At 41.2% G+C, this 25,921-nt stretch overlaps 3 protein-coding genes across 7 annotated transcripts; all 3 read right to left on the bottom strand.

Moving 5' to 3' along the window:
- Nucleotides 1–588: 588 nt before the first annotated feature.
- On the bottom strand, nt 589–5,150 carry LOC115735432 (glucan endo-1,3-beta-glucosidase 14). 4 transcript variants are annotated; one of them, XM_030666663.2, is made up of 5 exons: nt 4,925–5,149; nt 3,260–4,296; nt 3,031–3,166; nt 2,768–2,901; nt 589–906 (listed from the first exon to the last, which is right to left on the bottom strand). In XM_030666663.2, exons 1-3 carry the CDS (start codon nt 4,980–4,982, stop codon nt 3,110–3,112), a joined length of 1,152 nt encoding a protein of 383 aa, XP_030522523.1. In that variant the 5' UTR covers nt 4,983–5,149; the 3' UTR covers nt 589–906; nt 2,768–2,901; nt 3,031–3,109. The 4 variants fall into 4 exon arrangements, with proteins under 4 accessions (XP_030522523.1, XP_030522522.1, XP_030522520.1 ...); XM_030666662.2 differs by lacking the exon at nt 2,768–2,901 and having other exon boundaries at nt 589–876; nt 3,030–3,166; nt 4,925–5,150; XM_030666660.2 differs by lacking the exon at nt 2,768–2,901.
- Nucleotides 5,151–18,563: 13,413 nt separating this feature from the next.
- Nucleotides 18,564–19,364, bottom strand: LOC115735481 (ferredoxin, root R-B1-like). Its single transcript, XM_030666738.2, has 2 exons — nt 18,785–19,364; nt 18,564–18,748 (listed from the first exon to the last, which is right to left on the bottom strand). Exon 1 carries the CDS (start codon nt 19,262–19,264, stop codon nt 18,800–18,802), a length of 465 nt encoding a protein of 154 aa, XP_030522598.1. The 5' UTR covers nt 19,265–19,364; the 3' UTR covers nt 18,564–18,748; nt 18,785–18,799.
- A 1,186-nt stretch (nt 19,365–20,550) lies between these two features.
- Nucleotides 20,551–23,080, bottom strand: LOC115735361 (60S ribosomal protein L10a-like). 2 transcript variants are annotated; one of them, XM_030666582.2, is made up of 7 exons: nt 23,005–23,080; nt 22,672–22,714; nt 21,633–21,852; nt 21,365–21,530; nt 21,011–21,216; nt 20,789–20,877; nt 20,551–20,752 (listed from the first exon to the last, which is right to left on the bottom strand). In XM_030666582.2, exons 2-6 carry the CDS (start codon nt 22,674–22,676, stop codon nt 20,824–20,826), a joined length of 651 nt encoding a protein of 216 aa, XP_030522442.1. In that variant the 5' UTR covers nt 22,677–22,714; nt 23,005–23,080; the 3' UTR covers nt 20,551–20,752; nt 20,789–20,823. The 2 variants fall into 2 exon arrangements, with proteins under 2 accessions (XP_030522442.1, XP_048139698.1); XM_048283741.1 differs by lacking the exon at nt 23,005–23,080 and adding an exon at nt 22,887–22,905 and having other exon boundaries at nt 20,551–20,877; nt 22,672–22,715.
- Nucleotides 23,081–25,921: the final 2,841 nt, after the last annotated feature.

Below are 25,921 nucleotides of genomic sequence, written 5' to 3'. Positions count from 1 at the left end.
GTACAATTGAGTTTCAAAACTTGCAAAAAGTGCAATCGAGCCTTAAAACTTATCAAATTGATGCAATTGTTGACTCCGTCCACTTTGGCTAATGGAAAATGCCGACGTGATATTTTTAAATATTTTTTCTCTCCTTGTTGGAGATGACGTCTCTAAAACAATGCCGTTTGGGCTCAATTTTGATTTTTAATATAATTTTTACTTAAATTAATTAAAAAATGAAGACAAAATCCGATGTACTAATGCCGTAAGCAACACAAGATACTTCCTTTTACAACAGAATCATTTTGATTTAGCATCTCCTGAGACGTGCTTAAGAGATTTCTCAGGCTCGAGCGTACGACGACCTGTCACAAGAAGCATTTGGGTTCTCATCTCATACAGATCGTCCCAGAGTATGGCAATTTGAAGAACGATAACCAAATGGTGTTCGAGTTGTCATAGTTGCAAAGTGCTTCAAGGATGGCGGAAAAAGGGACAATCTTACATCTAAAGGGACATCGCAACTTCACCCACCTGCAGGGAAACTCGGGCCAGAAAGCATATAGGAGCACGATCGAAAAGGCGAACCGCGAGAAATCCGCAATCTATCCGGTACAAACTCATCGCTCCATCTTATTGACTGAGGTGAAAATAACGTAAAGTCCGTACACCCCCGAGAGAAAGAGAGACGACGAAAGAGCTCAAACCTTCTTCCACATCGGCAGGTTCTCCCTCTTGGAACGCGTTCGTACAAAGATCATATCGACCCGCTATATCTAATGATCTATCGTATAAGTTGTGCCGTGAATCAGCGTGTTAATTTCCTAAGATCCTACACTTTAGTAAGTAGTTTGTGTTTTTCAACTGTGAATGATAGACGTACTAGTACATTCGTCAAGTTCAACTCCCACTCTCTGCAATCTCCTGCAAATGAACGGGCGAAAAACCTTTCAATGTTTAGTGAAAACACAAGCAACAGAACATCATTACATTGCTAATGACTAAAAAAAGGTAACAACTTTCTGCATTTAAATCACTATCAAGTAGTGGGTGTCTCCTAAAAGTCAAAGCTTCTTCCTAATTTGATTGATTTTGAGACTCTTGGCCATGCACTTTACTGGTGGCCATGACAAGGACATTACAAACAAGCTCAAAATGGATCATATAATATACGCGACGGCAATATTAAAACGATCCCAGATATGGGTAGGTGTCGCGTCATTATATGTAGGGTTAATACCACGGAAAACCTCAAACTGGTACACTTGTGACAAATTTACCTCAAACCATTTTTTTTATCATAAAAAATCACAAACCGGTACACCTGTGACAAATTTACCCTAAATCGGTACACATGTGACAAATTTACCCTCCGTTAATTTTTTTAAAATTTAACTATCAAATTGCTGATTTGGTGACACGTGACAGTTGACGGGTATACCAATATAGGGTTTTGACCCTCTGTTTGTCACAAGTTTATCAATTTGAGATTTTTCGTGATATTAAATCAATTTAACGAGGGGTAAATTTGTCACAAGTGTACTTGTTTGGGGTATTTCGTGATCAAAAAAATTAATTTATGGTAAATTTGTCACAGATATACCGGTTTAGGATTTTTGGTTGTCAAAAAAATAGTTTGGGGTAAATTTGTCATAGGTGTACCAGTTTGAGGTTTTTCGTGGTCAAAAAAATTATTTAGGGCAAATTTGTCATGTGCGTACCAGTTTAGGGTTTTTCATGGTATTAACCCTTATATTTAAATCCTATCCCTCTCTCTTTCAGACCATTGCTGGAATCTACAAAAGCAGAGAGCCAGACCACCATGATGTAGAAAGCCAACAACCAGCACTCCGTGAATTTGTGACTCTAGGGCAGCAAAAAATATCATTTCTCAGTCCCATGGTCTGACTACAAGGTCGAATCACATTGGAGCTCTAGTTTTCCCCTGTTCTGACCTTTCAAATTCAACAGAGACTGCATTCACCAGGGGTGGTTATTGGAGGTTTGTTTCATAAGATATTTTCAGCAGGCAAATAGTGAGGCGATTGGCGAACTGTCTCTCCAAGTGGTCATGTATGTCCTTTTCAAACTTTTTGTTGAGTGTTCATTTATGGGGCGGAAAGAGTGGGAGGGAGGGACCACAAAATTCTTGAAAATAACCTAAGTTGCATACCTTTCAAGGTTCTCAAGACACTTTCCAACTAAGGCTGCTTCTACAAAGAAATTCTTATTCGAGACTCAGAAGAAAAAAACACAGGTTATTAGAGAGAGAGAGCTGGTGAAGGGTCGAAAGTTAGGGCCAACTTAACGAAATAAAATAAGGCTGCCGTTTTCCCTGATAGAAACCAGCTTGGACTTTTGTATAGCTGAAGACAAGAAGAATCTTGCCCCATGAAGATTCACAAGCATAATAGAAAGTAGAGAAAAAGGTGGCAGAGACCCATTACCACATCTTTTCATACATGATGATCAAAAGGAGGATTGGACTCGTGAGGCAGAAGTTTAAAGAAGAGAGACCCATTACAGGCGTATCTTTCATAAATAATGAGTATAAGGAGATTGCGTTCATATGGCAGAAATACAAAGCAGGAATAGCAAAAGAAAAGGCCCGCCTATTTTGACATGCTAACACTACCATGTCATGCCAATCTTATATGTTTAAAAAAAATTGGCAGCCATGCTGAGTGAATCTACTGTATAATTTGAATCCTGATCTAAAGTCTAGTCACTGTAAATATGAATAGGGTCCTTAAATTTAGCCTGTCTTCTGAATCAAGTGCAGTACCAGCTATGTGCCCCTTGATGCAGAATTATATCTAGTACAAAGAAAATCAACGGGAAGTGCCTTCGTTCTTCCTTCTTAGCGCATGTTCCTTGAACTCGTCAAGATTATGAGCCAGGAGTGGAACTCCCATATTACAAGACAATACATTTTGTCATTCAACAGAGAGAGAGGGAAAAAAAAACAACCACGAGTAACCAGTCGGATAGTCGGCAATACTGGGCAGAGAAGATGGTCAGCACAGCCATAAATGACGAAATGGTCACCTAAAAGGCTGCTTTGACATGTAAACAATCTCCAGATGTTTTGTCGAAATGTTCCCTCGGTAAACAGATTAGCATGCTCTCAAATAAGCATTAAGAATGTCGTGATGGATACTAAAACAACAAAGAAAGGCAATACCTGCAAAAACATAAAGAGCCAAAGAAAACATCATCAGGTTCAAATCTAGCTGTAATTGCCCAATCACTTAAGCAAGAAACGAATTCGTCTTACTCTTGTTCCAGCCGCTGAAACCGCTGAATATAGTTCTGGAAGATAACGTTGCAAGCCAAGGCTATAAACTGGAGTACCATCTGGATAGTAGAGTCCATAGTTCCTCTCCGATGTCGGACCAGGCTTCAAGTTCTCATTAAATAGCGCAAACACGTATATGTCAATAGGCACCGATGGCTTAGCCGGGGTACCTTGTTTCTGCTCTATCCTCTGTAACAAATTCCCATTGTATATCTGTGCATTCTCCAGAGTAGCCCCTGCCTCATCAGCATCACCCTTGGATGGCCAACCTGTCTCGGAAATCCTGACGTTGATATCAGTGTGTCCCATCGCTTTAATAGCTGAATAAACCGCATCAATTTGAGCGTACAACATATTATCATAGTGTAAGTTGGTGAAGGGATCGGTGAGCCCTTCATTAGGCTGGAAAAGCACATAATTCAGCGGCACCTCGCTCGGATTATCCTTATAGGCAAAGTAAGGATAGGCGTTTATGAGAAATGGAGTATCTATCTGCGCCTGAAAATTCAACAGGGGTTGGAGGTACTCGGCAAGATCTTGCCTGAAAGCACCTGCAGAGGGTGGGTATGAAGTAGCTAAAATATTGAGCGAATGCGCGGTTGTGACCGCAACTTGCTGATTCAGTCCAAGTTTGGAAAGTGCTAAATATACGGTTTGCATCGCCGGGAGGAGATAAGCCATCCATTGGGTATTGTTGCTGTTGAGCACTTCATTACCGACCACGATGCAGGTGATCCGGGTTTGGCCGATGTAAGGCTGGACGTGCTGTTGGATCCAATCTTGGGCGTTGACGGGATCGGTCATATTCTGGAGATCCCCATTGCCTAGACCTATGATGAAGTCGACATTGGATTTGGAAAACGCGAGGAGGACATTAGGATCTGCATCATACAACTTTACTCTGCTGATGTTGAGGGATCCAAGGAGGGTGGACACCCGAGAATGTGAGGGCAGGTTGTTCGCTATTTGGCCATAATTAATCCCGAATTCCACGCCCATAATTTGAATTGCAGAATCTGAAACACAAAGGAATAAACAGAGTCACAACCAGAAAGAAACATGTAAAATTGGAGAGACAGAGATCACCAGAAAACTATTCAAACCGTCAAACCAGAATCTCCACACATCCATATTAGTTACTGATGCAAACTTTCCCTTTCAAGATGCTAACTTTCGTCCCATCACATTGGCATGTGGGAATTGTTAGTGACAAAAAATCTCGTCTCACTCTCACCAGAATTCGGCACTACCAAAGGGAAAAACACCCATAACTGATATGAAGTGAAGCGAATCTATATCCAAATTTTTCCCTCAAAGCCCGGAAAGTTTGGAAAGAAAAAGGGCGATAAGATTTAGCAAAACTCGCAGCAAGAAGTCTCATTTCCCGATTCTTGCTCCGGTCATTTCCCACAGAGGGGAGAGAGAGAGAGAGAAGCGGAAGAAAATCTACTAGAGTCCAATCCAAGAAAGCAACATGCGACCATCATTGATGGAGTCTTTTCCGCTTTCTAAAAGACGAAGAGGCTCGGGTTTCTCGCAAAAAAAGCGGTCTTTCTTACCAGTAGCAGCAGCTGATCAGGAGGGAGCTAAAAGGGAAGCGATAAAGACCCGGCGGAAGGAGAGAGAGAGAGAGAGAGAACGAACCTGAGAGAGAAAGGAGGATAAGGAAGACGAGTCTGAGGAGTGAGGAAGAGGAAGCCATTGCTGCGTTCTTTGATCGAAGACCTCCCCGCCCCCAACACCCCACCAAGAAAAAAAGGGTGTCAGCAGCAACACCCGGCAGCAACCTCCCAGACAGAGAGAGAGAGAGAGAGAGGGAGTTGTTTCGTAAATTTGCTGTCACTTCCACCTAAACGATTCTCTGCCCCATTTGATACTTACTTCGCCAATGAAGAGATAAAGATCAAAAGATAATCTTTCGCTCCCTGGTGTGGAACTGTCGATGGGTGTGCGTGATTTCTTGGACGAGCCTCGCCGGGAGGTTTGATCTTTCCGCATCTATAAAATATCAATAGCTTTCTTCGGCGGGTTTTGTTCCCATGCTCCAATTTCACATCTTGACACATGGAGAGGACGAGACCAATCTTGGATTTTGGTCGTACTCAACAAGTGATTTACCGACATGGTTCCCGTCCATGTGCTCTGCACCCAACTAACTGGTGACTCCATATATAATGTCATCATTGAACTTTTAATTTGATTAATATAATTTCTGAAATTTTGAAACATGTTCAACTTAATCCATAAACTATAGAAAGATATTCAATGTAGTTCTTCTATTAATTCAAGTTTAGGGACTAAGTTGAATATGTTCCAAAAGTTCGTAGATCATATTCGTCAAATTAAAAGTTCATGAATCACATTGCACATCGAGTTAAAGTTTAAGAACCATTTGTATCATTTAGCCCCGTAACAAAATGTCCTTTGGACATTTCCAGCCACCAAAATTTTCATTTAACCATATGACACACGGTGACTAGGTTTTTTTTTTTTTTTTTTGTCCAATACACACGGTGATTATGTAAAAAAGGTACAAAATGAGTCAAAATGTATTCAAGAGTTATTAAAAAGAGTTTAGCGCTATGAAGCCGATATGATGATGTCGGATGTCTCCCAAGACTTTCACTGATGCAATCTCGATTAATTAAATTATTTTTTTGGGGCGGCGATTATAATGATTTTATATTGTCTCCTTGTTTTTAATCCCTTTTTCTCAACGATCGCAAAATTGAAATAATAAAAAAAAGTGATATTAAATTAATTGGCGCGAGTGCTGACGCGGATCTTGCTGGCGCCGCGGGCGGCTTCTTCCGTTCACATCTGAGCAAAGGTCGGCTAAGACACCTCAGCAATAGCAAGCACGCGTGCCATGTTCCTGACTCTTAAAAATATGTCATGCATTATCATCTCGATTTTTTTTTTAAGAAAATTTATCTTCTTATTAGAAAATAATAATAATAAAAAGACGCTTTCTCCGGCTAACGCCAAATCCACAATTTCATCTCTAATTTGCGATAAAATTAGAGGTGAGCGATTCCAGATTCCGTATAGGTTTCACTTGAAATCCGGAACATACCATGTTACAATTACATGTTCCATGATCGATTCTAAGGTTTACCCAGATTCCACGTGCATGTTTTAACCGAACAATTGCAGTAAATCATCATCGTTTTTAATGACCACCACTTGTTGCTACGGTCCACCAATCGCAGCTCAAACCCGTAACCTACACCGCACACCATGGAGCCTAAAACCGCACCGATTACCCATCTATTCGGCTTCAAGTTTCAAGTTCTATCCTGAAACCACATTGACCCCCAGATGAAAATGTTTCTAGGGAGCTTTTTATTCGACGTCTCCCTCATGTCGCCAGATTAATATTGATTTTTGGATAACTAATCTGAAATCTAATTGAAATTGGGGGAAAAAACCGAAAAAAAAAAAAAACTTAGGAAAACAAAGACAGTTTTGTGAGCACCAGCTGAAAACACAAAAGTCAAAACCCGCCTAACTTGAAATGTGCTCGTTCAATTTGGCCGAAAGGAGAGAATTTTCCGAAGACTATAAAGGGCTTTGAATACAAACAGGAAAGAGACGGTATCGGCGGTGTAGCGAGAGGAAAGCGGCCGGAATAAAACGCACGCTTTTTTCCCCTAATTTGACCACGAGAATAGTAAATGATTTAAGAGTTAGGCGGCCGACGTGGATGATGTACAAGTGGTGCTATCAAACTGTAGTAGCCGTGCAAATGAGACCTAACTCGCAAAACACAAAATTGGTAAGCATTTCCGGCTATGACTAAACCCACTTCGTCATCTCATTTCATAGAACTTCTCATGAGAGTCCATCTTGGCTTAATCTCCTTTTATTGGTAGAATATACGAATTTCATTATCTCGAACTAAATACTATTCTTAGGCGGCTAGTGACGATGTTGGCACGTGACACGAATTCAACATTCTTTTTGGAGATAAATGTGGCGGAAGTCCTAAAACTTGTCAAGAAAATGGAATTGAGTCCTAAAACTTGTTGATGCCTAAATTTTAGCCATCCTTTTTAGTCATTAACCTTTGCATAAAAATTAGGGATTAACTTTAATCCTTACAAAAAATAATTAAATCATCTTGCATATAGTTTGCACTTATTCTATTTTATTTTATGTTTATAGCATGCATATAGTTGCATTCGATCGACGATGAATGAGATAAAACGGATTGAACTAAGTGCGCGGAGAAAGAGGATTTGGAAAAGTCTGTTATTTTCTTAAACGGCCTAAATTATTGATTGAAATTCGAAACAATTCATTGTTGAAAATTTTCGTCACCTAGGCATGGTACTTGGGGGCGTGAATCAAGAGGAAGTGGGCTGAGGTAGTTAGAGAAGGGGTTTTGATAAGATTTGTTGGTTTGAAAAGAGATAACGTAGAAAGCAGAATTGATAACCAGGATATTTTGCAAAATTGAAAAGATACGATCGTTATCTCAGCGATTATTTTCAGGTTTCCTGTGCTTATAAATAGGACACCTTAGCACGTTCAATGGGGGAGGCCATTCGTTGATGCACGGCACAAACAGATAAAGGTAAGAGAGAGAGAGAGAGGTTCTGAGAGCGCTTCGTCCAGTGAGGTTAAGAGGGAGAAGGGAGCATCGAGAGAGCTTCACAGTACGTCCAGACGAAAGTGAGAAGGGTTTTGAGGGGGCTTCGTCAAAAAGGGTAAGAAGGTGAGAAAGAGAGTACGGCACAGTACAAAAGTCAGAGGTCTTTGACTGGTGATTGGACAGAAGAATAGTAGAGAGAGTACAAAGGGGTGTCAGACTCTCACTCTGAAAAATCAGAAATTCATGTTAGAAATTAGGGAGCAAAAATTGTGATCGAGAACTTTTCTCGAATTGCTCTCCATTGCCACACTCGGCGGTCTTTCTCTGCACACACGAGAAGTTTATTGTGTTTAGCCGAATCTTGATCCATTATGGCTCCTTGCATATGACGTGTGGATGCTCAAAGAGTTGAAAAGAGGATTTAGTCAAACATCCACAAATGTCCATGAAGTTGCTGCCGTGATACCTCAGCCACAAGTGATATTGCATTGAGAAGCCCAGCCAATCCAAGTTGCTCACTTTTTGAAGCCCAGCCAATCCGAGCTCGTTCAACATGTTAAGTTTTGTTTTAAGACTTGATTGCACTTTTTGAAAGTTTTATGACTTAATTGTACTTTTTGAACATTTTAAGACTCTCGGGACAAGCTTTAGGACTTAATTGCATTTTTTAAAAGTTTTCCGATTCAATTGTACTTTCGTGACAAATTTTAGGACCTTCAACGCACTTATCCATTCTTTTTAAGTGTCAAAGTAGACAGGGTCCTTTTTGTTGGAGTTAGCGAATATTTCGAGAACCCTTGTTTCTCACACCGGGTACGCCCACGTGAGCTTAGGAAAAATGAAGTATGATCCGACGACATGTGATCTCTGCGCACGGAATGCGGGGGTTCAAGGGCAACGCTCCGGACATGGGTGTCTAGTTGCCCGGTTAGCGGGCGGGGGTTCCGCTCCCTAGTGAGCAAACGGTTGCCCCGCTCGCCGGTGAGCGGGAGGGGGTTCGGGCGCAGCTCCCTCGAAAGGCTCATTTGTTGAGGGATTAAAGGGTTTCAAATAAGTTTAGGTTTTGGGTCCGTTTAAGGCATATATATTTACTCGTTTTTGGCTGATTATTGTAATGAGTTGTGCGGTTGTAAACCTAAATCATAGTGAAATCTTTTTGCGGGACGTAGCCCTATTCCGGGGTGAATCTGGGTAAACCGTGCGTCGTCTAATTTTCTTCTATTATCTGTGTGATCGTTACGAATCGGTTTGCGATACATTCCTTCACTTTCACCTGTAACTATGTGTGTTTAGTCGGAGCATTTTTCCAAGACAACGTTCTAAAGAATATGTACCTCTCATCTTTATCGTTCTCATGCCGTGAAAATTTTTAAGAACGCGCTACGGATACTTCTCGCATTTGTTTCACTGAAAGCTTCATGATAAAGAAAAATATTCTTTTAATGAAAATCATTTTCAAGAAAAATGGTTAGTTTTCATTTGTCTTGTGATTTAGGAAAATTAACCGCCTTCTTACTAGGAAAGGAAGTAAATTTTCCCCGATCGAAGCTGGTTATTTTCAGTCCATGAAAAATATTTTCAGTAAATCGATTATTTTTCCGGCATCCAAGCACCAAAAAATCCGTAAAACAAATTTCCGGAGATACTTCATTTTTTTTCCCTTCTTCGAATAAATGGACCCTAAGTACTTATTTCAACTGAGTAGTTATTTTTTTACCCTCCATATTCCATTCCGCAAACATTTGGGAATTGATTCTAGAGTGACTTACGTGCACTGTTACTTGCTCCCGCCTAGGATTCTCCCTTTGCAACAATTGATAAACCCTAGTTGAAAAATCCACGCAAGATGTCGGCAATTGTTTATTCCAATCCATCATCGTTTTGCCGACTAATAAGAGCTTGAGTGGCCGAAGGGAGAAGCATGAATACAAACAATATAATTGAGAAAAAGAGGGGAGCAAAATGACAAATCTTGTCATCATCTCCTCCATCACTTCCTCTTGGGAGCTTTGTCTATAGGCCAAAACGCGTCATCGCATCATGGGGTCGACCAAACGATGACGTACCATTGCATTTTCAATCAATATCACACCATACCGACCAAAGCAGGTTTGGTCGATAATTGTTTGATCAGCTTGCATTATTGAATTGCTGGGATGATGACGTCGACGATGGCCGGCCCGTCGACCTAGCGTTGCTTCTCGAACAACCCTTGAAGGTTTCCGAAGTGTAATTCGTGCTCGTGTGCCGGTTAGCACTCGGAACATGGAAGTGATGCGTGAAAATTGATTCGACTCCCGGGTGCTAGTTTCACGTAGTATTTGTTGAAAGAATCGTCGTGTCGATCCAGTCAAAAGCTCGAGCTCCGGCGTATTAGGAGAGTGGTGTTGGCCATGATGGAACCATAGAGTCCGCGAGATGTCATGAGCAGATTGTCCCATGAATCCAGCATAAATTGGAGGATCAAGAGCGGCAGCTGTAACTGATGAAAGACATCGGGTAAGTACCAAGAATCAGCAGGTAACGAAACGTTCGGTGCGCAGCACTAAGAAATTATCCAGGAACATACGCAGTCGGAAATCATCCGATTAGGGTTAGAAGTAGTCAGCGTCGATGACGGTTACTCTTTATGTATCCGGCTATAAATGGCCAAGAGAATTCTATAGAAAAGAATCCCGCAATCAATAAAACCTTTTCAGCTTACCAATCATTTATGGGGGTTTTTTTTTTTATCAGCATTCTTTACCGGTTGTTATCTCTAGTTTAGTCCGGTTTTGTTTGTCATATTCGCCAAATTCATTTCCCATCCGAATCCCCACGAAACGCCGAGACCAATCTAAAAAATCGAAGGTTTAGCACTTCGGCGAAAGATCTTTCGCCTGCCATTCCGGACGGAACATGATCATGTAAAGCTCCGGATTTGTTAAATATGTCTCGAGTTTGAATCGTTTACGGATATAGATCAGCTCGTTAAAATTGCAAGATTTTGACCAACCAAGATATGCTGCAGTGGACTTTTTGATTTTGGACGTTACAGAACAAATAAAAGGAAGGGCTCGTATTATATGCATTATATCGTGGGGCCCATGGAGGAATAAAAGAAAAAAAAAAGAAGGGTTTGCTTCTCCCTTTTCGTGAAACCTGCAGAAGCCGTATAAAACGAAAAAAAGGGGGGAGGACTTCAGGTGAGTCTTGTCCTTCAACCGAGAGCGCCACGCCGCAAAGAAGAAGAAAAGAACTGGGACGTTCTTTGTTTTTCGGATTGCACAGTACAGGAATGCGAAGTTATGGCGGACGCAAGAAGTGGCTGCTGTGCACCGTGATTTATGCTTCGTGAGTGTAGTATTTATTATATTCAATTGAGTTGTTTTATTTATAAACATTTAGGTTTTGGATATAATCTAAGTGCGGGAAACAAGAGCGTATTGAGCGATTGTAATTCCGATTATCTGATTATAGTGGATTATTCGTCTTGGCTCTCCCGTGGATATAGATACCGATATTCGGACCGAACCACGTAATCTCTTGTGTCTTTTATCGTTTCTCATTATTTCTCTAGGCTTTTCACATTGATTTATTTGCAAGATCTTGATTAGCTTCCGCGTTATATTTCAACAATTGGTATCGAAACCAGGTTCATATATTCTGGGTTACGATTTGGGGCTTTTGCTTGTCCGATTATTATTTGGATATTCTGTGATTGCAATTATGTCCGGAGTGAAAGTTGAAATTGAGAAGTTTAACCGAATGAACAACTTTGGGTTATGGAGCCTCAAGATAGATGTGTTATTGACCACTCAAAGTTTAGCAGAAGCATTGGAGGGCAAGGTCGAGTTGCTCGAAACGATGTCAAATACTGAAAAGCATGTGGTAATGAGGAAAACAAGAATTTTAAGCGTGTTGAATTTATCGGATGAAGTGTTAATAGAGGGAGGCGAGGATAAGGATACCGTAACATTGTGGGCAAAACTTGAGACACTTTATGTAACGAAGGGTTTGAACAATCGCTTATACATGTTGAAGAGGATTTTCCGGTTCGGATATACTGAAGGTACATCTGTCAAAACCCACCTAGATGAATTTAATAAACTCATGATGGGTTTGAAGAATGTCGGTAAGACACTTGATAATAAAGAGCAGGGCATGATGTTGTTAGCTTCTTTAGCAGAGTCATGTGAGCACTTTATTGATTCACTGCTGCAGGAGCGTACTATGATTACTTCGGAAGAGATAAAGTCCGCCTTATTTTCTAAGGAGTGGTAGAGAAAGTTGTGAGATGATAGTCCGGTGCGGGATGTAGCGCGGGGACTAGTAATTCGAGGTAGAGAGCAACAATGGGGGTCCAATAGCGGTAGAGGTAAAAGCAGGTCTAAATCATTCAATAGAAAGTTCAAGGGACGCGTGAAGTGCTTTGAGTGTCACCGGGAGGGGCACATCGGGAAAGATTGTCCTAAGTTGAGAAACAGAAATGATAAGTAGAAAGTCACAACCAGTGTAGCGAACATTGCTGAGGAGAGCACTAGTGATATAGAGGCTATCTTATGTGCGACTACATGTTCATCGGGAAATGAATGGGTGCTAGATTCGGGGTGTTCTTATCATATGATGCCTAATAGGAACTGGTTTACTACTTACCATATTGCAGATGGTGGTAGAGTTTTATTGGGGAATAACGCAGCCTATAAGGTTGTGGGGATAGGGACAGTTCGGATTTCGACGCATGATGGTGTAGTGCGCATATTGATAGACGTGAGACATGTACCGAAGCTAAAAAAGAACTTTATTTCTCTTGGGACACTTGATGATATTGAGTGTAAGTACACCGCTGAAGGTGGAGTATTAAAGATCTCTCGAGGTGCCATGATAGTGATGAAAGGAAAGAAAGTAAGTTCTCTCTATCATCTACTAGGAGAGATCGTGACAGGAGCTACTGCAATTTCATCATGTGAGCCAGATTCCGATTTAACTCGTTTATGGCATATGCGTCTAGGACACATGAATGAGGTAGATATGACGATGCTGAGTGATAGAGGGTTGTTAAAAGGTCAGAAGACAAGTAAGTTAGACTTATGTGAGCACTGCATCTTTGGAAAACAGTGCAAGATTAAGTTTGCTACAAGTATTCATTCGACTAAGCAACCGGTAAAATATATTCATTCGGACGTCTAGGGCTCGTCTCCCGTTCGTTCAAAAAGAGGTGCTCGTTATATACCGACATTTATCGACAACTATTCCAGGTAGGCATTGGTTGAGAAACAATGCGTTCTTGGAATATTTGATCGGTTCAAGAAATTTAAGGCATTGGTTGAGAAACGATCGGATAAACGGATCAAGTGCACGAGAACCGATAACGGTATGGAGTTACGTGGTAAAGATTTTATTGAGTTCCGCTAGAGAGAAGGGATTGTGAGATACCGTACAAGCACCGAAACACCACAACAGAATGGCGTAGCAAAATGGAAGAACATAACTTTACTTGAGTGGGCTCGGAGCATGCTTTCGCATGTTGGGATAGGCAAGGAATTTTGGGTCGAAGCAGTGAACATGACATGTTACCCGATTAATCGATCTCCATTATTTTATATCCAATGGAAGACTCCATAGGAAGTATGGTCGGGGAAACCTGTTGATTATTCCATATTACGAGTATTCGGATGTTAAGCGTATACTCATGCGAGTGATGGTAAGCTGGAGTCGAGGTCGAAAAAGTGCATATTTTTGGGTTATGCACATGGGGTGAAAGGCTACCGGTTATGGTGCATCGATCCCAAATCACCCGATTTTCTAATCGGTAGAGATGTGATCTTCGACGAGACCGCAATGCTTCGACGCAGGAGTTCCGAGACACAACCAGCAGAGCATACGGATCATGGTATTAGTAGTGAGGTGGAGCTTCAGGTGGAGACTCCGAAAACCTTAAAGGTAACAAATGTTGAGACTGCAGATGAGGCCGCGGTTCCTACGATCGGTGATAGTGAACAACCAGTACGGCCGAAGCATAGTATAACCGTAGATAGACAGAGAAGGCAAATTAAACAACCGATACGTTATGCTTATACATATTTTGCTTATGCTTTGACTGTAGGTGACGAGGTGGAGACAGATGAGCCTTCGTCTTACTCTGAGGCGATGGCTAGTTTTGAGTCGTCACAAGGGCTAGGGGCTATAAGTGAATAGATGGAATCACTCCATCGAAATCAGATATGGAAGTTAGTTAAAGTACCCAAGAACTAGAAAATTGTCGGAAGTAATGGGTCTACAAATGGAAAGAGGGCATTCCCGATATCGAGGCAACGAGATTAAGGCGAGACTTGTTGCGAAGGGGTATATCCAGCGGGAGGGCATTGACTACAACGATATGCTTTCTTCTGTGGTAAAACATACTCCTATTCGTGTTTTACTTGCTTTAGTTGCTGGACAAGATCTCGAGTTGGAGCAACTTGATGTAAAAACGACTTTTCTTCACGGTAAGTTGGAGGAGCAGATTTACATGAGGCAACCAAAGGGATTTGCTATTTCGGGTAAGGAAGATCATGTTGACTTGTTAAAGAAATCTTTATATGGGCTGAAACAGTCTCCTAAGCAGAAGTATAAACGGTTTGACGCTTTCATGGCTAGTCAAGACTATTCGAAAAGTCGAGTGGATAGCTGTGTTTATTTTAGGAGATTGGAGGACGGGTCTTTAATACATTTGATGTTATACGTTGGTGATATGTTTATAGCAACGAAAAATATGTCTGATATTGATGTGCTAAAGTGGCAATTAAGTGCTGAATTTGAGATGAAAGATTTAGGTGTTGCAAAGAAAATATTGGGTATGGAGATTTTGCGTAACAAGACCGTAGGATTATTACATCTATCTCAAAAGAAATATATTAAGAAGATTGTAGCACGTTTTAATATGCGATCAACAAAGTCTGTGAATATACCATTAACGAATCACTTTAAACTTTTAGTTAAGTTATCACCGCAACCTGAGGAGGAGGAGGAACATGTCTCGTGCTCCTTATTCTAGTGTCGTGGGTAGTATTATGTATGCTATGGTATGCACTAGGCCCGATATTTCACAAGTTGTCAGTATAGTTAGTCGTTATATGAAGCATCCCGATAAAACTCATTGGGAAGGTGTGACATGGATCCTCAAATATTTGAAGGGGACATCAGACGTTGGTATAGTATACTGGAGGGACAATAATGGCAGTGAGACCACGGGTTATGTGGATTCCGATCATGTCGGTGATTTGGATGAGTGCGGGTCTTTAGCGAGGTACGTATTTACACTGGCGGGTGGTGCGGTTAGTTGGAAGGCATTCTTACAAGACCATATGGCTTTGTCATCGACCGAGACGGAATACATGGCACTAACCTTTATAGCGAAATAGGCGATATGGTTATAAGGTTTGCTCTTGGACTTTGGGTTAGATTAGAAAAGTGTTTATATACACTGTAACAACCAAGATGCGATTTATCTGACATATAATCCAGTTTATCACACGAGCGAACAAACATTTAATATCAAGTACCACTTCATCCGATATGTCCTTGTGAAAGGTAAGGTTGTTGTGAAAAAGATAGTGACAACAGAAAACCTTGCAAACATGATGACTAAGCATGTTTCTTTGGCGAAGCTCAAGCTTTGCTTGAGCACTATTAGCGTCTGTAAAGAGTGGTCACCCATTGGGGCGATGGGAGAGCAACATGGATAATGAGCACTATGAGTTGGCTTCAAATATCGAGTCAATGTGGAGAATTGTTAAATATGTCTCAAGTTTGAATCGTTTACGGATATAGATCAGTTTGTTAAAATTGCAAGATTTTGACCAATCAAGATATGCTGTAGTGGACTTCTTGATTTTGGGCGCTACATAACAAATAAAAGGAAGGGCTCATATTATATGCATTATATCGTGGGGCCATGGAGGAATAAAAGAAAAAAATTTAAAAGGGTTTGCTTCCCCTTTTTCGTGAAACCTGCAAAAGCCGTATAAAACGAAAAAAGGGGGGAGGACTTCAAGTGAGTCTTGTCCCTTGGCCGAAAGCGTCGCGCTGCGGAGAAGAAAAAAAGAACTGGGACGTTTTTTGTTTTCCGGATCGCACAGTACAAGAACGCGAAGTTATAGCCGACGCAAGAAGTGGCTGCTGTGCACCGTGATTTATGCTTCGTGAGTGTAGTATTTATTTTATCCAATTGAGTTGTTTTATCTATAAACATTTCGAGTTTGGATATAATCTAGGTGCGAGAAATACGATCATATTGAACGATTGTAATTTCGATTCTCCGATTATAATGGATTATTCGTCTTTGCTCTCCCGTAGATGTAGACACCGATATTCGGATCGAATCACATAATCTCCTGTATCATTTATCGTTTCTCGTTATTTCTCTGGATTTTTCGCATTGACTTATTTATAAAATCATGATTAGCTTCTGCGTTATATTTCAACAGGATCATCGATGGAGTCACATCTTAGGGGAATGAACATGAAAAGGGAGATCACATGATTTTGTTCCCCGGGATGGACCGAAACCCTAGCTGAGGTGGGACGGTGTCGAAGTGTGAAAGCTACGTCTGCTCCGTGCACGTCAAGAATCTACAACTTGTTTTCAAACACTCTCCTCTCTCTCTCTCATGGATCATCTTGGGAAATGACGGCCTCTGGTTCCCTTCCTTATCGACCTTTTTCCCATTACCTTTGGTAGGCCAGGCCCAAAAAATGAGCGGTTCTTATTCCTGCCAACTTTTTTTGCATCTATGGAGACAAGTTTCTCATTTACGTCTTACCTTGTCACACAAGGACATGCCGCTGTGAAATTCCAACAGCTAATATGTTAAAGTTTTGTTTTATATTCGACGGAAACGAGTACGTCTGCTTTGAGGATTAGAGGTGCCCGATCGATTTCGGCGATATCTCATCGACCGACATGCATTGCCTTTTTCAACCAAAAGGTCGTAAGACGAACAACGGCTCTCATCCGTTTAAAAGGGCCCTTTGGATCACAGAAAGCGTTCTTGCTTTGCCAATGAGTTCCCTGGTCCTCCCCTCTCTCAAGATGTTGTTGGGTTGACTTCTGCTTTCGGTTTCTCTTAGCGTTCTTTTGCTTTACCCAATTTGAACCTTGAGCTGAACTGTCTTTCAAATGGGGACCTCGACTTCTTTTTTAGCTTTTCAATTTGGTCCCTCCGGTGCTGTCTATTCGTCGTTTGAGCTAGCTAGATGCAACATTTGAAAGCCGTCCTCGTTCGCATTTGTTCCTCTTAAACTTAAAATTTGAATTTGCTGACTCTCAATGACGCTTTCTCTTCTCACCCACATCTCGTTGGTTTCCTGTTTCTCTTTCGCTCCAAGCTCCCTCGACTGAGAAATAACTCTCGGTCAATAGAGGCTCCATCTTCTCAACTTGAGTTGAGATTCTCTCTCCCAATCCGAATCTGATACGAGGGTGTATTGTTGTTTTCGTTTAGTTGATGCTCTTCTTCGCTCGGTGAGCTTATTTTCCGATTTCGTCGTTAGAAATCAACTCGCGTGACTTCTCTAAACTCTAGAAGCTCTCACCTCCCGATTAGATCTCGATCTAGATTTAGATTCAAGAGCTCGTTCAACATGTTTCTGGTGTTTCCATATGGAGATTGTATTAAAAACTCTGAATCAAAGCTCACAGCCGTAGCTACTGGAGAAGGATATTACATTGTACCCCCATCACTGATGACAATGCGAGGTTCGGGATTTGACCGCTCTTCATTCTATTTTGATGCTGGGACACATCCGTTCTTGCAGGACGGGAGTGTGATCATCACAACCATTCGTGCTATGTTGTTCTACTTTGTTATTTGGAATTAATTTGTTTTATTTTGAACTTCTCCCATATCATTTCGAGATATGAAGGAAACATTTTATTTCGACAAAAAGGAAAAAAGATAAACCCCAATGACATTCACCGTTAAGAAAGAACGGTGGCCGCAACAAATGGCAAAAACTCAAGAAGCTCAAGGACTCGAATCGAAAAACCCTCAAAACTCCAAAGTACACTACACAAGGGACCAGAAAAGAAGGGGCAATTGCACAATCTCAGTGTCCAAAAAACATGTTTAACTCATGCTAGTTTGGTCACGCACGTGGACAAGAAGGTGCGTGAACTCGTGAAACATGTGCAATTGGACCGTCGTTCGATGGTTTCTTGATCGTGCCAGCTTACGAAAGGTCTTAGCAAAAAGCCGAGTGCGACCCTCCCGCAATCAAAAGGGATTGTCGAGTTCAGATTGAGAACGAAGCCGGGCTCCTTAGTTCAGGGAATGACAAGAAGTATGTCTAGTTCCACAAGGCCCCAATAGGCTTTGGGCTTTCTAGAGTCCATCCTCGATGATCCAGAATTCCTCTGAGGCCACACATCTCAGTAAAAATAACTAAAAAAGTCATAAACCTATTGTAATTATATCAAATTCAGTCCTAAATCTTCTTTTTATTTTATCAATTGAGTCGTGAACCTTTTGTATTTGTGTCAATACAGTCCATCTGGCCAATTTTATCTTGAAATTGCTAACAAGAATGGCGGCCGTCCTACGTCGCACAATCAACGTTGACGTGGATAATTTTCGGTCATATTTTAATATTTTCCTTTTTTTTTTTTCGTTTCTTTCTTTGTCTTGTCTTCTTCCTCTAGCCGGTCACCGATTGAAAAAACAAGTAGAGCACTAAATATGCTATATTGTAGTGGGCTATATGAATATACTCCGTATTCGGAAGCATTTCAAGAACTTACAAAGAGTGCTTCTTATTCAACTATAATCAATATAGTGAGACTACAATGTATCAAGTGATACATTGTTACATGAATTGATCACGTGGTACACTAAACTAAATCAAGAACGAGCCATGATTAGGGAAAAAGAAAAAATAGTCCGAATAGGCATGCAATCAAGGGTCTAGTGAACCTCTTCCTCCTTGTGTGTGTAGATCACGCAATCGGACTTTGGATAGGAAACACGAGTGAGCACGTACCCTTGCTCCATTTGGTTCTCATCGAGGAACGAGCCCTCGGACTGGTCCACGGCCCCCGACTCCAGTTTCCCTGCGCAGGTAGAGCAAGAGCCTGCCCGGCACGAGTAGGGCAGCTCGAGCCCCACGTTCTCGGCTGAGTCCAAGATGTAGGAGTCGTCGGACGCCTCAATCTCCTGCTCGCCCCCGTCAGGGCCGATCAGCTTCACCTTGTACACCGCCATGGACGCCCGGAAGCCGCACGGAGATCTCAGGCCCAAGGACTTGGCGATGGGCTGCACCGACCCAAGAGAGGAGGGCGGGGTCTTGATGAGGGTAGCGGTGGGTTGGAAACGCCTCTTGGGTTGGCTTCCCAAAGTGCAAGCGGTTGCTAGTCCTCCGACGGTCGACATGTTTGTCCCTGGATTTTATCTGTTCACGTCGTCAAACGAATCTGTACTAATATAACCTTACACAAGTCGAGTAATTTTCATCTTATACACCAAAGAGGAAGCCCCAACAATTAGCTGATGATCGACAGGTCTGTCGACCGGTACCGAAATTACGAGGCTGTCTCAATTCTTACCACCGACTGCTTCATGCTTGGTGCAAAAGTTTTCGCAATTGTACGTTACAAACTTACGGCTTCTTTTTTCCAATGTGAAGCTTTTACATTCCCACGAGACTTGCGGCACCAAATTATATGAAAACAGGTCAGATCATCCTAGATGAATTGGTGTTTGTATGCCTTGTAACAGTAATGGATTAGGAAGCAAACCAATCCGGTTTTTTTTTTATTTTTATTTTATGTAAATGCAAACTAGAGCAATCAATGTCAGGAGCAAAATAAGAAGCAGCAACCGATTTGAATGCAGTCTGTGCTCTCCAATCGTTACTCCAACCACCCACTTGAGTTGAACCGAACCGCATAGGAACCGACCCGATAAACCAGTTCTCTGTCTCAGTTTTTTTTTTTTTTTTTTCTTTCAATCCTGGATCTAGGAAAAGTTGATCCCTCCTAGAACACTTGCCTAGCAGTTGAAAAACAAGACCATGCACAAGTAAAAGAGAACAACACACACGGGTATGGAAGCAAGAAGAGGAAGTACCAACGCAGCCCGGCGAACAATGGAACAACCAGAAGCAGAGGAAACGCCAGCAAGGTTGGAGGGGAGAGTGAATGGCTCCGGAAAGTGACTTGTGTTTATAAGCAGCAGGAGAGAGCTCTCTAGAATCCTGAAGAGTTTGAGAGAGAGGGAGAGAGAGAGAGATGGCTTTTGGCAGGGCCTGAGAGCCGTGGAATGGCCGAGCAACACACAACCCTTACACGTTGCTGGCTCCAAAGGAGCCGAAGAACTGAATTGATTACGTATAAAAATTAACCTGCCGAAAGTCTTAAAATTTATTATAAATTAAATTTTAGGACTTTAAAAAAAGACAATCAAATCTTAAAATTATTTACCAAATTTGGCAAAATTAATGAAATAACTTGATTATACTTTTTTGAAACTTTTACGACTTAATTATAATTCTATGGCGAATTTTATGACTTGATTATATCTTTAAAAAAAAATTAAAAGAGAGCACCAACCCTTTCGAGAAAAAATTAAGGGGATACATGCTTTGATAGCTTTGAGAATCTTCATAATTAGATCATATGATTAGCTATGGACCAATTCCAAAGAGACCTCTTTATAGCATCTACAAAGAAAAAACTTGAACTAAGACGAGGTGTTACAGTATTCTGATTTTACATGCATCACGAGTCCAGCCCAAGATAATTAAAACATTTGACAGAAAACTACATAACGAACTGCAACATTCCGACCAAAGATTGTCATTAAATTCCAAAACTTTTAGCAAAAACAGCTGACAAGAAAGAACACCAACGTAACTTTCTCAATGGTTTTTGGGGGGGTGGGCACACAAGGTCTCTCTTATCTAGCAACTCCCTACAAATACATTGGACATCTCAGAAGATTCGGTATGGCTTCCCCATGGTGCTTTTCAGGTAGAGGCACTTGACCTGACAACAGGAGGAGAAATCCCATCAGCATGAACAGAGAACAGAAAAATCGAATCCACAGGATGAGAAAAATGGCTTAGACCAATTTTGTAAATAGGCATCTTCGTAAACATTGAGAGACGAATTCACTCACATTTTGCCAATTCTTCTTCAACAACGAAACCAGGAAGTTCACACTAAGTTGAACATTCTGGAAGATCTGCTTCTCCTCCATGGAGAGGTTACCGACAGCAACGCCCATGCAGAGCACCTTCTTGAGTTGGAACTTCACCATAGCCTTTGTCTCGTTAACTTTGGCATCGAGGGACTCCTGATGGGTGACAAGGGTGGGAAACTTCCCTGCATTAATTTTAAACATTATAAGCATCTTCTGCAGACCCTATAGCATCAAGTTCAGAGACTAAAAAAAAAAAAACTACTAATGCATAAACTGGATTTCACTTAGGTGGGAGAATCACCGCCGCCGCATATGAAGGAAAAAACTTGCCTGCCTTGTTCAAACCAGGGCCCAGAAGACGAGGAATCTGCTTGATCACAGCTTCCGATGCCAAAAAAGCATGGTACTTCTTTGCTAGTTTCTTAACCAACTTCTTGTTCTTATTCAGCTTCTTCAACCCTTCGACGTCCATATAATCCAGGCCAATCTTCTCTGCCTGCAGCAGGACAAAAGGCATGAATGGCGTTTCTTTGAGAATAGTTTACCCGACGCCGGAGACCAAAATATAAGAGGTGAATTGCAATTGCAACGTACTTACTTCTTCAACGTGTTGAGCATCACCAAGCATGCAGACTTTCATCTTAGGGCGAGGAATGTGTGGTAACTTAACAGAACCACTGAAACGCTTATCTTTCTGTGGATCATAGTTCTTCAATCCAATCTGAAGCTCGATTGTCTCGGTAAAATTACGTTTCTTCTCATTACAATCATTTTTTATACCTGAGATAGCTTCTCTTAATGCGTCGCTTTGAAGCTTACTGGAAGTGAGGGAAAAATCAAAGGTCAGAGCAATATAAAAGCATGAACTAAACAAGCATAATATTCAGGAGAGATTCCCAAATGTATTAGTTTCAACTCCAAATTTCTCCTGTAGGTTTCGATAAGTAACATTACAACTACACCATATTGTGCAGATGCTCTGCGAGGATGTTCAAACACGGCATCCACATGAGCATACCAGCTATCTTTTGGGTTCAGCGCAGCCCCACAATAGGGTCTGTGAAAATGCAATACAGAAGAATGCAAGCTACAGCTTCCAGCGACATTTCTCAGCAATTTGAACATCCCTGATGCCAGCTGCATTCTACAAGCAGTATAGACTAGGGCAAGATGCTACTAGGAAATTTAACCACTGATTGCAACTTTTCCAATGATGAGCAACTGACGTCTATAGTGCCGATATTACCTCAACCAAAGACAAGATTAGCCAAAACATAATGAGAAGAATCGAGCCTAGTGAGAGATGCTCCACATTCAAATGGATTAAGGTTTTCCTAGGATGGCTTGAGCTAATTATAAACCATTGGAATACTAACTACACCCTTTGGCTAATTAATCTCAATCAATCGATCACTGCAATGACTCAATCTACTCACAAACCCATTTGACTATTAACTAAGAAGAACATAACCAAGCACCCTTCAGCTAACTCATCTCGAACGATCTCTGCAATTACCTAGCTATCTCGAGCAAAGGGAACGGCAAATTCAAGACTTAATCCAGCACAGCAAAGAGAAACAAAACCAAAACCAGAGACACCAGTTTTCCATCACAAAGCAAGCTGAGCCGTGGCATACCTCATTTTTTGTCCTTTCTAGGGCCCGTCCAAAGATTTGCCTCCTGCGATCAAAATTGAACGAAAAACAGAACCGTTTCAAAACAGTCTCGAGACCGGTCAATAACACTTGCTGAGCCTCTAGATCAGCCAATACTCATCTGATCAAATAAGAACTAAGAAGAAACGCCATACTATAAAGCTTTTTTTCAAAAAATGAAAAACCCAAACTTTAGCCTGTTCTACTTCACAGAGGCTCCGAATTGAAGCAAATGATTCAGCTACGGAGAAAGAACAACAGTGCGTCGACACTGAAACCTGATGCAAAGACGTAAAGCTGAGAGGCAGAGCGTACCGGAGACTAGAGAGAGCGAAATCCGCCACTAGGGTTTTCTGTAGAGCTTGGTTTCGGATATATATGGTGCGGAAGCAGAGGTGGGGACCAAAACCCTAGCAAGAATTTGGGCTTTGGTTTCTTGGACCTGGGCCATCGTTCCCAAGCTCGACCCTTTTGTGGGCCTACTGATAAAGAAGTTCGCCATTATCGTCTTCTTCTTGAGCTAAAGGTTCATGAATAACTCTCATGCCATATGCGGAGTCTGACGATGAAAACTTCCAGAGGGTCCATCTCATCTCCTATTCTTCAAATTTATTGAAAGTACAAAAGCAAATGTGAACTCGAGAAAGAAAAATAAACAGCGGCGCTCCAAAACTGATATTGAAGAAGGTTCATGTATCCGTCCACTGTTCTGATCGGTGGATTATCAAATAAGGGTATCATTCGTGTTAAATATTTCATTAAGTCGTAAGTAGATCATGTCCATAACTTGTGATCCACCGAATAGAGGTGCCGAGGAAAATATGTAGCGTAATAACGCCGTGATTCAGAACGGTGCCAATAAGGAAGTTATGAGTCGGATTGGAGATATGTTTTCGGTTTATTTTTACGCGTCTGTAATTTAATTTAGAATGAAAAAAAATCAAACCAATCACTATACCATTAATTTCAATTGGGGTTTGGTTTTAAACCTCGTTGACACTGAGGCTGCAATAATATGAGAAAGTGAGACCTTTCACTTTGGAGGCCATACATTGACTGGGGATTGAGAATGCATATCTCCATCATACCAGACAAAGACAATTAAGAGACAGTTACATTAATTACAGCCATTATATATAAAAAAAAAAACAAAGAATGTTTAGTTGAAAATCCATTGCGAATGCTTTGATGAAAATCCATTGTGACATCTTGATTAGGTTGCTTGGAAGGTGCATATTCTCATTGGACATGGATTAAACAATGGAAGTTGGGCTCTAACGTATATTGGATCATGTCTTTTGAACCGATAGATGAACATAGTCTTATAGTTCTACAAAAGAAATCTTCGATTCAAAACCCTTCCGCTAAATCGGCAAATCGAAATTTTTTATCTGATTCGATACCGTTAATTCCTCGTAAGGAGCAACTGATGGACTTGAAGGCAGGATTATGAGAATCGAATGAAAGTATGAATAGTAAAGAGTAGATGATTATCATAATGATGGTGATCTGTTAGGTGAGACAGTGTATCTACTTGAAGACTGCAAATCGTGTGTTATGCGCCCCGGCCCCCCCCAAAAAAAAAAAAAACCAAAGGAGAAAAGGACTAAAATTGAGGACTCAATTTGAGTGGAGATAAATTGATTAGCATTAACATCCACAGGTTGCTAAAAATGAGAGAGCCTCTTAGCATGTAATTGTCATCTGTGGTCTTTGCGGATTAAACACCATATAATCAGGATCTTATGGTTACTGGAGAGAAGACTAATGCTCACAGAACTTGGGCTCGCTTGGCTTGTTCGACAAAGTTCACTGTCGATTTGATTCAACGAACGAAACTGTCCGACCTCCGGCTTCCTCAACTTCTTAATCCCAGGATCATAAACCACTAAGAGGTTAAAAAAGGCAAGTAAGGTAGCAGAGAGAGAGAGAGAAATTGCCTTAACTTGTTAACGCACATCAAGAGGCAATCTAATAGTGGGATTAATGACCCAAAATACTGAATACTAGGTTTCTGGAATCTCTAAACCCAGAAAGTGAGGTGCTTTTTGAGCAAACTGCTATCAAGTATGCATCACCCAATCCCTGCACTGCTTGCCCTATTGAATCCGACCGCCTTTTCTTGCATCCCAATCATTGGTTCCGAAAGAAAATCTGCCAAAAATAGCAGATGAACACAGCATCAGAATATTTGTTTCCACCTCTTTATGGAAGAAATTCATGGGTCCAATTCAGCCCCCACACACCAGACATAAACATATTCATACATAGAGAGACAGAGACAAGAAACCACCTGTCTGTGTATCCCCAATAATGCTTTGCTCAATCACTAATACAAGTCTTTTAGGTAGAGATTCTTTAACATGTGTCCCAGTTTCTTTTGCTCTTTTCGCGCTGCAACCCGGGCAAGATTTTGTTTTTGTCCATAGGCCATGTCCAACAAACACAACCACCCTATGCAATAGTAAGGACCCAGATCAGGAGCAATAAGGAAGATGATGAAGCTCATTCTTGCATGGGACTTTGTGCAGGACCCGCCTCTAAGAAAAGAAGAAGAGAAGGGTTTTATAAATTTCCATTAATAGGAAAGAATCTCAAATGTTGCGATGGTTTTAGGTGATTGACAGGGAGTGGATGTTGACATGTCAACCATGGGGGATAACACCAAACAAATCCATCTCAAAGAGCAGAATTCACAAGGCAAGTGGATATTGTCTGCAGATTAAATATTTTATTGGGAAGTTGAAGAGGCATGAATAGAAACTTTAAGTACCCTCTCTTTCATAAAGGTCTTAGGTGTCAATGGGGGGCTCAGTTTCACTCTTCAGGGCATGAAAAAGAACAATTGAAAACCCCTTTAGAGGTCCTCCTTTTGACATTGATCCCTCTTTTCTTGCCTTTCTTTCGTGAAAGATCATCTTGTCTCATCTCCATCTCTTCTCTCTGTATTTTTCACTAATAAAAAATCGCTTCTTTATCTACTCATTTTCTGTTCATGCAAGTACTTGCAATCCCTGAAAAAAGTCCAGTAAAAGGGCCAAATAGAAGGCCCAGGCGGTTACACGAGAGAGAGAAATGCAGTAAGATCCAGTGATTCGAGTGGGTTCATCCCAGAGACCCCACCTCAATTTCCTTCTTTTTAAAGAAAAGAATAATATGCATATGAAAATATTTCATCTTTAATTGTTCTTGGCATATCAATTCTTCTTCCAACCCCCACAAGCAGAGGTGG

The sequence above is a fragment of the Rhodamnia argentea genome, chromosome 8, assembly GCF_020921035.1.
Source record: "Rhodamnia argentea isolate NSW1041297 chromosome 8, ASM2092103v1, whole genome shotgun sequence".
NCBI lineage: Eukaryota > Viridiplantae > Streptophyta > Magnoliopsida > Myrtales > Myrtaceae > Rhodamnia > Rhodamnia argentea.
The sequence above is the reverse complement of the archived record's forward strand: the minus strand, read 5'-3'. Positions and strand labels throughout refer to the sequence as shown.

Bases quoted from the DNA above. Each gene is read 5' to 3' on its own strand.
- LOC115735432 (XM_030666662.2), bottom strand. From the start codon at position 4,982: ATGGCTTCCTCTTCCTCACTCCTCAGACTCGTCTTCCTTATCCTCCTT. The intron at 4,297-4,924 runs GTTCGTTCTCTC...TTTGTGTTTCAG, and splicing joins TATCCTCCTTTCTCTCTCAG to ATTCTGCAATTCAAATTATG. The intron at 3,167-3,259 runs GTAAGACGAATT...ATGTTTTTGCAG, and splicing joins TTTCAGCGGCTGGAACAAGA to GTATTGCCTTTCTTTGTTGT.
- LOC115735361 (XM_030666582.2), bottom strand. The intron at 21,217-21,364 runs GCAAGTTTTTTC...AAATTAATGCAG, and splicing joins CCCTGGTTTGAACAAGGCAG to GGAAGTTTCCCACCCTTGTC. The intron at 20,878-21,010 runs GTGAGTGAATTC...TCCTGTTGTCAG, and splicing joins TGAAGAAGAATTGGCAAAAT to GTCAAGTGCCTCTACCTGAA.
- LOC115735481 (XM_030666738.2), bottom strand. From the start codon at position 19,264: ATGTCGACCGTCGGAGGACTAGCAACCGCTTGCACTTTGGGAAGCCAA.